The sequence below is a fragment of the Stylophora pistillata genome, chromosome 13, assembly GCF_964205215.1.
Source record: "Stylophora pistillata chromosome 13, jaStyPist1.2, whole genome shotgun sequence".
Taxonomy (NCBI): Eukaryota; Metazoa; Cnidaria; class Anthozoa; order Scleractinia; family Pocilloporidae; genus Stylophora; species Stylophora pistillata.
The window spans coordinates 12,285,560-12,298,286 of NC_142531.1; the positions used below are offsets into that span (position 1 = coordinate 12,285,560).

Genomic DNA, 12,727 nt, shown 5'->3' on the forward strand with positions numbered 1-12,727 from the left:
TGGGGGTCACAAATGGAGCTCGTTTCAATTTCCAGGATCCTGAAGGTTAAATGAAAGGTTATATTAGGAGGCTGTTGTGTTGCTACGGAAAAAAGATCAATACTATTTGAAAATTAACTAGGAACATTTCGTGCCGTTATCGTGGAAAACACGAAAAAGAAGTATCGATTTGTCAAAGAAGTGGTGATAATAGTAATAATAATAGTAATAAAGAAAAATGTTGAATGAGTCCTTCAACGTTAGGAGCATCACAAAAGGAGCGAAAAAAACTGGCTGTAAGTAAAACCTTGTTGGTTAATAAGAGGATTGCCAGCGTGCTGAGTACAGAAGTAATTATTTAAAACTGGACACCAACCTCCTCAAGCTTTTTCTTCTCATATGGTGATAGCTCTCCGATTCCTAAGTTATTCTTCACACCATTAGGCTAAACGAAACGAAAGAACGCAGAAGATGTATAGTACAGACAATGGGAATGAAGAAAAGAGGGGAGACATTAGTCATCAGTTTTGATGCCGTGCTACTGGTGATTCCAAAGCAGAGCATGACCCTTCTTTTTCAAGGATAAATTTCCCATGAAAAAGCCTTTTGCACTAGCGCTGCCGGGCTTCAGGGTATTACCAAACAAAGGGTGCTTCCAACTTGCGACAATGATATTATTTTGACTTCTTCAGCTAAGTCGCAAGAGTAAGTGTTCTAAATATTACAATTCTAGAATGGATATTTTTTTTTACCAAGCTGTAAGAACCTTCTGTGTTTGGAAATGATATCAGATAACTTTTTTATAGTATCCCACGTCCTAATGAGGTACAGGAATCTACGGCGGCCATTCTTTAAAAAGTATGATGCATAAACAAAGCCATTACAGGAAGACAAGACATTCCTTCGCCAATCATCTGAGTTTCTATGACCACTTGAGCAAGTGAATGTAACTATACATGACAAGCTTAACTGATCTTACCCCAAGCTCTACTGGCGAAGCAAAGTAGCCTGTGCCACAGATATCTGACTTGATAAATGCACACTCCACTATCCCTGTTTTGCCGTTTAGTGCATCGAGAACCTCACAAAAGTACATAAGGAGAATAAGTACTTCAAACTCGTACAGATCTACACATAAATATCCATCTTTGTCAATTGTGCTATCACTTCTCAAAAAAATCGACCCTTGTACTTACAGATGCAGTAAACTTTGTTCCAGCATAAGCCATTGAAAGGGTAGCAGAACCCTAGAATAAAAAACGTACATTTCATTTCACTTAAAACATAAAACAATTTTGACAAACAGTGGAGGTCAAGGTATCACTTCTGAGACGTGTATGGCACCATAATCATCGTAAAATCACTGTTACAAAAATTGATGAGTGGTAAGACGGACCAAATTAAAATAAAATTCAAGGACTACTCATACTTATTTTTCCACGGTGTCTACTAACAGGAGCTTAAAACAAAGGCTTCCGAATCAGAAACCTAAGAGTGTTTGCAACAGTCTCACACTCATAGACAGCTTTCTGCTTACAAGGATGCAATTAGCATAGCTATCATTATATCTACCAAAGTAACAAGATTTTACCACTTACCGATCCAGCCTTAGCGTTTACCACTTCTGTGCCTGCATTTTGGATGCGATCGGTAAGTTTCTCCGTTTCATCATTGCTGAATGAAGCTTTAGGAGTGGTCTTGAAGAAACAACACAAACATTAAAAAATCTGAACCAAAAACTTTACCTTCCTAAACTTCTAAATTTTGGGGGCCACTGAATTTTGATTGGATTAAAAAATAACCTAGCCCAGAATTTTTCAGTCAGACAACTTGGCTTTGTTCTCAATTCACCTTCACTTCTTTACTATCTGCCATCGTAACTAACAACTGTTCACTGAAGTGGAGGTAGCTATCGATGGATATTTACCAAGCCACCAACACGGAGGTGAATGTTTGTTTTAGTATATAATAGAACAATGAGAAAGTAGGGCACAAAAAGATAATCTCAACTCATTTATTCCTGCAATGAAAACAACATTTTCCATCCCAAATTGGGCAACAGTTGCATGGAAGTGAATAGCAAAGGATATTCGGAGTTTGAGAAGCCAATTAGAGAGCACCTTTCCACTATTATAGTACAAACTAAAACTATACATTTTAGAATTCAATTAACCTATATGCTTTGGTTCAAACTTTGAATTTCCTTGCACAGTAATGTATGATAATGTTTTAATAGGCAGAAAAATAAAATTTGAGCCATAAGGACCTTCATGTCGGTATGTTCATTAATAAGGTGTGATAAGTTTTGGGATGAGTACAACTCCATAAGATTTCTCAAAATGAAATGATAGGTGGCTGGGAAGCTGCATGATTTAGACCCTAACTAATCATGATAACTATTGTCACTGTATAACAGGGTTTGCACACTTTTGACCTGTTAAAATTCCATGACTTTCCATGACTTTTTCCATGACCTTTTGAAAGATTCCATGACCTGTTTGGAAACATTCTCACAATACGTGCTTCTGTTTATTTCTAATGAAATTAAATCTGATTTTTGGACTCATCAGTTAACTTTTCAACTTTGGGTCTTGTTGCCTTTCACTCATAGAGAGCATATTGATTTTCCATGACCCACACCTAAATTTCATGACTTTCCAGGCCTGGAAAATGAAATTTTGAAATTCCATGACTTTGCAGGTTTTCCATGACCTGTAAGAACCTTGTATAAGTTACATGTACATTTCATCAGAACTATATATAATGTGACACCATTCCAGGGTGGCACACTATATTAGTAAGGTCTTACAGATGGCTCTCTAAATTGTTCATAAATTTACCTGTGATAAAAGAGGCAAGATTGTTACACCAGAGTGGCCACCTATCACAGGAACATTCACTGTGTTCACATCCAGACCCTAGCAAAGAATAAGTAAACAGATATCATCTTCTAAGATTTAGCAAAACAAGAAAAACCTTAGAAAAAATGGGTCAGTACCATTTACATATTCAAATAGTACATTTTTACGAGGTTCAAACCATTTGCTTCAGATTCTTGATGGTGTCCTAACATTTGAGTCATCTGTGGTGCAGTTGATTGATTCACAACTCTGGCACTAGTTTTTGCTTTGCGAGAAATCCTGTCTTGATATGCAAAAGGAATGAGGGAAATCGTTTTGCAAACTAAATTAAACATACCCATAAAAACTTTTTTTTTATAATCCTGCACAAACTTTTTCTACAGTGACTGGTTTTATATCTTTCCCCCGAAATCTAGGCCTCCTAAATTCGATATTTTGAACAAGCTTGTCATTTCCATACAATTGATGATCATGGACACAGGCCAAGAGCAAAAACCCTTGACTGTGAAGAAACCCTGAGGCCAGTGTAATAAAGTGTTGAGGTTTATCTTCAAAATAATACACAACTCCAGGATGCATGAATGTCAGATCTTTATTTTGAAATCTCCATATGTCCCAGACTGGCCTTATACCACATCGGTTTAAAATATTAATGTCACTAGCCCCTACTGTAGGGATCATTCTTAATTTACCTTTGCCTCAGCGACAAATGCATTTGCTCTCACTATGTCAAGGGTGGTAACACCTAAAATTCTAAAAAATATTGAACATAATAGAAATAAGAAATAAAAAATTACAGCACCAATTGAAGGGATTTGTACAGCAAATCTACGAGGATACTGCAAAAATGCAGTTATTTAATATCATGAGAATTTCCTGATTTAAGCTGCACTTCTGCTCATGTTGTGCCCAACAATTTCACACTTGACTTCTAGAATGTTTCAGTGCTTTCAATAAGACCCGACACCCGCCAGAGCTCTGGCAGGTATTCTGTTGTGAGTCGCTGAATATATTTCGCTGTGCTCAAGTCGCGGTCACCACGCTCAAGTCACACCAAAGTCGCTCTCCTGGCGGCTGCAGTACTGTGGTAGCCACCTATTTCAAATCTTATTGAAAGCACTGATGTTTGTTGTCCTGGCTGGCCATTGTGAATATCCCTAAATACTCCAGGCACCTTTTTTCCAATTAAAGCAGGCACGAAGGCAGTGGTAAAGTTACATTTAATTTTACAGCTCAGACCAAGCACAATTGAATGTACAATGTCTTTTACCTTCCTGGATCATAAACTCCAGCTTTCTTGAATACTTCACTTGCAATTGGGACAGTGGAGTTTACCTTGGAGTTTGTTAGAAAAAGTAAAGGATTCATCACTAATGAATAATTTACAAAGGCGAGAATGATTAATGGATATTAGCACAAATTGTCACTGAGGATAGAACATGAAGTAATAGCCCTGAAGGCACACTCCGATTGGCTACTCAATTTAGTATAAACCAGAACAACTATCCACCCCAGTGTCAGTGGCTAGCAGTGGATATTTACTTCACCACTTTACAGGTTGGTAAATATCTCCCACTACCCAACTTCACTTTGGTGAATCACTGTTAACTAGTATCCACAAAGTAGATACTTGAATGTGAACTTGTCTCATAAAGTTTTGGTACTGTAATGGTGGTTTAGTTTTCCAAATGATGGCAATTCTAAATATAAACCCTAAGGAATTACTATACAAGGCCTTACTGGGGGGGGGGGGTCTATTTGAAGGAGCTTATCTAAGAATTCTTGAGTACTCTCCTTAGCTTAAGGATATCAATTTCTAGTAACTAAGATACTTACTGGATTTGAAATAATACAAATTATTGCCTTGGGACAAAATCTATATCAAATTAACAAAACAAAAGTATCAGCAATTAAATATGTCAACTGAAACTCTTGACAGCTTATAAACACTGTACACAGTTACTTCCTCACATTTTGAACCCTTCCAAACTCAACCTTTGTGCTACATGTAGCTTCAACAAATTAAAATCTTTTCCCCCTGGATTTCCCTCATTTATTTACCCTTGGTAGCTCAAAGCAGTTTTTTTTTTCTGCAGGACACATTCTACATTAAAGCTTTCCCTCATAACTTGGAGAATGTTTATTCAAATGGATCAAACAAACAGCACAGAAGTCTTAACCATCAAATTTATTAAGAAGGAGCATGATAAAAATATCCTCTACATGAAATGAAAAACAGTTAAACTTTTTCCCCATTTACAGTCATTTGTTCCTGTCCAGCTCCTGATGATTCGAACTTTCACTAACTTACCCTTTCTCAATTCCCTAGTAGTTTTAAGTTCTTACAAGTCTATTGTAGAAGTGAAAAAATATTAAAATGTTCCTTACTTGGCACAAGCTTCAGCAAGAGTCTGTACAATGGAAGCATTTGTATTGAAAAGGTCATCACGAGTCATACCTATCCAGAACACAAACAAAATTTCTGGATTATTTTCAAATTCTTTAAGGGGTAGAGACTGATCAGAAGCCAGGTGGCTCATCCTACTAGAGCTTGACCACAAACATACTTCTCCTGGACAGATCCCAGCCTATCAAAGGTACACCCAATCCTTCCTGACATCCCATAAGCCTTTCCTTGGAGTTTGACAGAAAGTATCTCTACAGACACCAGAAAACCTGACAAGGCAACAAAAATTAAAGCTTCCACCCCTTGGCTTACTTATAGTTAAAATGAACTTAGACTGGCTGAAACTCTTTACCTGGCTTTCTAGGGACTCCAGCAGGGATAACAACAGCTGCACAGCCTTCCAAGGCAGCCTGGAGATCATCTGGACCCTGATGACTGGTTACCTTTACACATGATCAATAAGAAATTACGTTCATAACAGGGATGTAGCTTAAGTTTTTAAGAGGTGGGAATCTAGGTATGATAGGCGGGTATTTGGACCGAAGGCCCAGTTTAGCGTGCCTTTGGCATTCGTTATTTCGCATACATGAATTACAAATACCGCTGGCTATTGAGCCTGCAAAATGGACAATGCGATGCAAATGATGTGATCATCGCACTCAATGGAGTGTTTACAATCGTTTCAGTTCAGGTAAGACAGCAATGAAGGTGTAAAAAAACCAAATGAATAAATAAAAATCATCCGACAACATTTAAAAATATTTTGGAGAAAGAAGTAATGCTCTACAGCCGGAAAAATCGCTTTCACAGCCAGGTAATTTTCCCGGCTTCTGGCTACTATCTACATCCCTGTCATAAGCGCTTCAACTCAACTTTTAACATGGTTACCACATGGCAACCTTAAATCAAGGAAATTGTGGTTGGGAATACAATTCTGGTCACCAGATAAATTAATAAAATAAGATGCACACTTTTTGTCTGAAGAGTAGGCACAGTATAGCTGGAATTCATTTTTGGGGGGTTTACACTACATCTCATGGTCAAAGAGAGAAGGGCAAGTTTTTTAAAGAAGAAAGTAACTGAGTATGAGATACTTCACAGAAATTTCCCTTTTATTTTGACTTCAGACTGTCAAAACTAGGTCATGGAACATTGCAGCTCACTACCTAACCACTGGAAAAAAAAAGTCACCAAATCAGCAACTTTAAGAGCAGATCCATGCAAGAATCAAACAAAATCACAAATCTTTGGCAAAGTTGAAAAAATCAAATTCACTTGTTGTTTGCATATAGATAGCCTTTAACGAGTATATGAATGCCATCCAGTTTTTTCGTTGAATTATCTGTTAATTCCTGAGAAAACGATGGAAGTCATTTTCAACTTAGGCACAATTTGGTGATCCCAAATACGTGCAAACAGGGGGAAAATTAGTCATGATTCACTTGACTCGCTTGTCAAAACTGCTCCACCAGAAAAAGCCACCATAGTTCCAATTTGTTTTATAACTTGCCATGGTCTAAACACCACGATTTCATAAGCATTAGATTTATCTGAGTATTCAAGAGAAGTAAATAAGTTATGGTTCTTCAGTTCTTCGTAAAATGGTAGGCAAAAAATGATAATTTTGCGCCTGTGCCTTTGTTTAGAATTTTGCAAGATTAAGAATGAAAATACTCGAGTTAACGATCTTTTAAAATATGTAAAGTTTACTTTGGGGAAATGAATGTGGGAATTTTAAGGATTTGTTGAAAATTGTCAACAAAATACCTTAAATCACGCCATGTTGTGTATGCGTGACCATTAACAAAAACAATATCGTTTTTGCTTTAGAAATCATGGCAACTCTAAAAGTGTAAAGAACAATGCAAATATACTGACCACAACTTGGATATGATATTCTCGCATTTTCATAACGCTTCATTTTACCGTTTGGTTAATTTCACTTGTGAGGTTTGTCATGAAGCCCGCCGCTGCAGCTACGATCAAAACCAGCTTAGAGTTTTCAATGAATTCTTCATAGCTCATTTTTCACATTTGTACTCTTTATACTGTTAATACAAATCTTTCTGAAAATTCTGAAGGAAGCTATAAAAGGGCTGACAACAAAGCCAACTAGTTCAAGCATGTGTTCCCATGCAGTTTACCGTGAACCGTTTTGAGACTTCATGCAAATTACGTCTTGCTTGCAAAGCAACACAAAATTTGCATATCAGGCTGAGCAAGAGTTCATGACAGTAATTCGTATATAGGGTGGATAAGGTTTTCTCAGTGGCCAAGATTGGCTCTTTTTGCCATATGTTTCTTTTCTTTTGTTTTTGACGATCATTGTTCCAAAGTTTTTAATAAAATCAGTTCAAAACAGGAAAGAGGTCTTGATGGTTTTCAATTCTCTGAACTACCCAGTACGTTATTTGCATAGCGCAACAATAATAATAATAATAATAAAAGATTTATACCGCGCCAGTATCCTACTGTTCAAAGGCGCCTACAAAAACTTTAATATTAACACTTTAGACAGCTAATATTAATTATAAAAGGCTTTTCTAAAAATAAAAGTTTTTAATCTACTTTTAAAAACAGACACAGACTGAGCATTCCTAATTTCACTTGGCAAAGCATTCCATAATGATGGTGCTGCTACAGAGAAGGATCTTGCACCATATGTTTTCAAGTTATAGGATGGAGAAACCAGAAGGTGCTTGGATGATGAGCGTAGTTGGCGTGATGGGGTGTAAGATGTAGGCAAATCACAAATGTACGACGGTGCCAAGTTGTTAAGTGCCTTGTAGGTTATAAGTAAAATCTTAAAAATAATACGTTGATTAACGAGAAGCCAATGAAGATTGAAAAGAACAGGCGTAATGTGAGCATGCTTTTTTGAAAGTGTGACGAGGCGCGCCGCGACATTCTGGACGTGTTGTAGCTTTTTTATAGTGTACGCTGGTAGGCCATACAAAAGGGAATTACAGTAATCCAGCTTCAAAGATACAAACATATGAACCAGCAATTCAGTAGTGGTTGCTGAAAGATATTTCCTGATATAGCTAATATTTCGCAAATGATACAATGAAGATTTGCAAATGTCAGTAATATGATCCTTAAAGCAAAAATGGCTGTCGAACATAGTGCTGATATTTCTCGCCTTTTGCATGGAATGGATAGTCTCACCAGCACTTGAAATTTCGTGAAGGAGTGGTCTTGGAAGATGTTTAGCGGAGATCACCAATAATTTAGTTTTGTCTTTATTTAATTTAAAGCGATTAACCATCATCCAATGATTGATTTCATCCACACAGCTCTCGATGCTAGAAACCGCTAGATCCCTATCACCCAGTACGGTTGGTTGGAAAGACAAGTAAAGCTGTGAGTCGTCAGCATAAAAGTGATAGCTCAGGTTAAATTTCTTTATGATATCTGAAAGCAGTGAAGTATAAAGCAAATACGAAATGGGTCCCAAGACAGATCCTCGTGGCACTCCACATTTAAGGTCATGTTTCGTAGAAGTACCACCATCAACGGAGACATATTGCGTGCGATTCAATAAATAAGATTGCAACCACAATAGAGGCTTTCCAGCTATCCCAAACCGTACACGTAAACGAGAGAGGAGGATGGTATGATCGACTGTATCGAAGGCAGTGGAAACGTCTAACAACAGTAAAATTGCGATTCGATGATTATCAATGGCAGAAAGAATATCACTGTGAACACGAATAAGTGCAGTTTCAGTACTGTGATATTGCTTGTACGCCGACTGGAATGTCTCATTTAACTCATATTCGTTAATGTAGGAGATAAGTTGATTAGCTACAAATTTTTCAATTGCTTTGCTAATAAATGAAAGATTCGAGACAGGGCGATAATTGCAGAATTGAGTATGATCCAAAGAAGGTTTCTTAAGGAGCGGGAGTAACATGGCAACCTTGAGTTGTAAAAGGCATCTGACCAGATTCCAATGAGATATTTATTATTTTGGAAATGAAATGCAACAGAACACTAAGTGCATTTCTTGTAACATAACCAGGAAGAGGATCAAGAGCACATGACTTAGCAGCCAGATTCATGATACTTGTATGAACTTCATCCGCTGTTACCATTTTGAAAATATCAAAAGAATATGGACAGGCGTTGTCAACAACAGGAACTGTATCTCAGCAATAAAGTAAGAGGACTCTCATACACTGAAAAATTGATAAATGATGATCGAAAGAGAGTAGAAAAACAATTAAAAAAAACCTAATATGATGAGAACAAAGTAACACCTTGCAGCCATCTTGGGTGCATACATTAACAATATAATGTGATAAATTTGCGAACAAGAACTATACTCCCGAAAGAGCAAAAACCTCCATCATTTCCCCAAGAGCAGGAACATGCAAAGTATAGTCTTTCTTAAATTTAGAATTTTTATTTAGTTCACGTGAGAAATAAACATACACTAATGAGGTTAATTTAATTACATAAAATTGAGGGGAACACGGAAGATAAATTCTTGGTAAAATGTTTATAAGCGATGTAAAGAGAAATCTGCTACCCCAAAGTAACAAATTATAGAGAGTCACCGCATACTTCCTCTTCCCCCCCCCCCGATTCCATGAACAAATTCAACTGTCACGCAAGCTCATTTGGCCTCTATGCAAATCTGCTAGACAGATAACTGATGAACAGGATCGATGGCAGAAAACTCTGAACATTAACTTTAAATAGTCGGCTCAATCAGTTTTTTAATCAATTTTGTTGCAAAGAACACCTACGCGTCGTATCAAGCACACAAGGAACTCAAATTGCAAAGCTTGGATGATTTTAATAGCAGCCGTTTTGATCGAGCTGCGACATAAGCGACGGTACAGATGTAAAACTTACGGAGACCACAGAATAGAGAAAACGGCAAAACAGAAGAACGCTAGACTCATATGAACAGCTAAGAACATAATATTTGAGTTAGGGTTATTATATTTACTTTGCTATATGCATCGGAGTCATGTTAATTTTTATTCTATCAATGTCTTGATGGTCACATGTACACAACTGGATTGCTTGTCTACACGATTTTCAAAAAATTGTGAAAAATTCCAAATTCTTTTCCCCAAGCTAAACTTTACATATTCTGAAAGATCATCAACTCTAGTATTATCATTTGTAATCTTACAAAATTCTGAGCAAAGGCACATGCTCAAAATTATCATTGTTTTCACCTACCATTCCACGCAACACAGGGGAGCCATAAGCTTTTGACTTCTCTTGAATACTGGAATTAATCTAATCTTTATGAAATCACGGTGTTTAGACTATGACAAGTTGTACAAATACTTGGAACTATGATAGCTTTTTCAAGTGCAGTTTTTTTTTTAAACGAGAGTCGCGTGAATCATGACCTATTTTAAACCTGTTCAGTGTCACCAAATCAATCTCGGGACTGAAAATGAAAGGTTTTGGTTTTTTCGGAAGCAAATAATTTTTTCATGGAAAAAACTGCACAGCAATTGTAAACTTCCTAAAGGCTACTTGTATGCAAAAGAACTGTGAATTTTAATTTTTTAACTTTGCCATGCAATGCTTGATTTTTGCATGGATTTGCTCTTAAAATGCTGCAGATTTGGTCACAATATTTTTGTTACTTATAGTTCTAACACTGCTCCATGTACCTAAATTTGCAGCAGATCATCAATTTGACAACATGAGTTCAAAAGTTTGAATGCAAAACATAACTTCTTGGAGGTTTTAACCTGTGTGGTTTATTTTAGAACACTGAATACTGAAAGGGAAAATTAACCCCACAATTCAGCTAAAATCATCCCTTGAGCTCATTGTTAATAAAAATGAAAAACAAAAATTAAATAATGATAAGCTTCAGACATGTAAATTCATCTCCATCGTCTTTACAATAAATACCAAATTTTAGCACTTAAAGAATTGATTTCCTTCCATGAATTTCTATGAATTCTTTTTATTGGGGTTGTTTGGTGTTGTCGTTGTTACTGTTCAGTGTAACAGAGCTGGTTCACACTTACTTTTGCTGGTGTATTTATGTGACTGATGTCTGCTACAACACCTTTGTTGAACAAAGACAAAAATGCAGAAACACAATTAATTATCTGTTATCTGGCCTAATGTACAAATATTTTCCATGCGACTCTCTTTATTCGGAACAGTGATCACTTCAAGCTGACTGTACAATAAGCAGATCATGCACACTCATTGTGAGTTATATCATAATGCACTATAAACTGGCTTAACAGCAACTGGCTGACTGAGACTGTGGCTCATAGGAACTGCCTTCTGAAATTCATGATCAAGTTACTAGTTGGGAGTTCAACAAGAAATAGCATTTGGTGGAATTTACAGTCTACAGCAATGTCGCTAAGTCTTGACTGCCAAAGGAAATTTACCACATGAAAAAGTTGCCATCACTGCCAAATTTTTGGTAAGTGATTGTCCAGTAAAACATGAATATTTTAATCAAAACTAAGACAAACTTTGAGAAAAAAAGGCAATGATCTGTTAAACATCTTCATGAAAAAAATATTCCCATTACAAATACAAATGTACATGCTGTAGTTCAATTTTAACTTCTCTTTAAATATTCAAACCAGTTTTATTCTTATTTCTTATTGCCTCATCTTTACTGTGATAATCTAAACTAAGAGAAAATACTCGTATCACTAAACTGGTGTGAAAGATGGAAGATAAAAATTCCACCGCAACATGTAAAAGCATTCACAAATTAAGGAAATAACTTCCCACTTGCGCAGTTATTATGATGCACAATTTCATTATTCAAAACCAATGATGACCAAGAACCTTGAAATGCTTTTGACTAACTGATTAACAACTTATTGCTTATTAATTACATCGTCACACTTCCATAAAATTTACCTGGTGTGTTGACAATATCGTACAAAGCCAAATGGGTTATGGCCGGATGCTGTTTCATTAACAGTGACATAGGCTGGCCAATCCCTCCCGCAGCACCAAGAACAGCTACCTTTTGCTGGTGCTACAAATCAAAGACGAGTTGTTAACAAGAAAGATTTTCCCCTCGAGTAGAGATCTTAAAGAGTTTGTGAGCAACACACAAACTTCATCCTTAACGAGCATTATTTCTGATCGTAAACAACGCTTAAGTGAAGTAACTACCTGAGCAGCCAAAGAAAAGCTTCTCATGGCTTTTCTGGCTCCTCGTATACGAAATGCTGTTCTTGAAAACATCATAAAGTGTTTTAAATATTTTGCAAAGACTTGGTTAGTTAAACCTTCGCCGGCTCTGTCCTTGGTGATTGTGTGGCACCGAGGCGAGAAAGAATTTTGCGCATGCGCTCGGTTGCAAGCCCCTCGCAAGTTAATCAAATGCCACAGGAATCCCACGACTTTGTCACTCTGACGAGGGGCATGTCATCCCCCTGCTCAAAGCGTAGGGCGTTGAGTCTTGACTACCATCTATTTATTGATCACCCAACTGGAGTCCTATAGAGCTACCAAT

General features: G+C 36.9%; 1 protein-coding gene across 1 annotated transcript in view; it reads right to left on the bottom strand.

Annotated features, from left to right (window-relative positions):
- Positions 1-12,546, bottom strand: part of LOC111336554 (malate dehydrogenase, mitochondrial) — a 13,159-nt gene extending 613 nt beyond the window's left edge. Inside the window, exons 1-13 of the mRNA XM_022942666.2 lie at positions 12,385-12,546; positions 12,124-12,244; positions 11,259-11,299; positions 5,600-5,690; positions 5,229-5,298; positions 4,677-4,716; positions 4,111-4,175; positions 3,533-3,593; positions 2,820-2,897; positions 1,578-1,676; positions 1,176-1,226; positions 959-1,060; positions 356-424 (exon numbers count right to left, since the gene is read on the bottom strand). Of these exons, the coding sequence (XP_022798401.1) occupies positions 356-424; positions 959-1,060; positions 1,176-1,226; positions 1,578-1,676; positions 2,820-2,897; positions 3,533-3,593; positions 4,111-4,175; positions 4,677-4,716; positions 5,229-5,298; positions 5,600-5,690; positions 11,259-11,299; positions 12,124-12,244; positions 12,385-12,459 (963 nt within the window). The 5' untranslated portion in view covers positions 12,460-12,546. The remainder of the gene's footprint in view (positions 1-355; positions 425-958; positions 1,061-1,175; positions 1,227-1,577; positions 1,677-2,819; positions 2,898-3,532; positions 3,594-4,110; positions 4,176-4,676; positions 4,717-5,228; positions 5,299-5,599; positions 5,691-11,258; positions 11,300-12,123; positions 12,245-12,384) is intronic.
- Between the last annotated feature and the right edge of the window lie 181 nt (positions 12,547-12,727).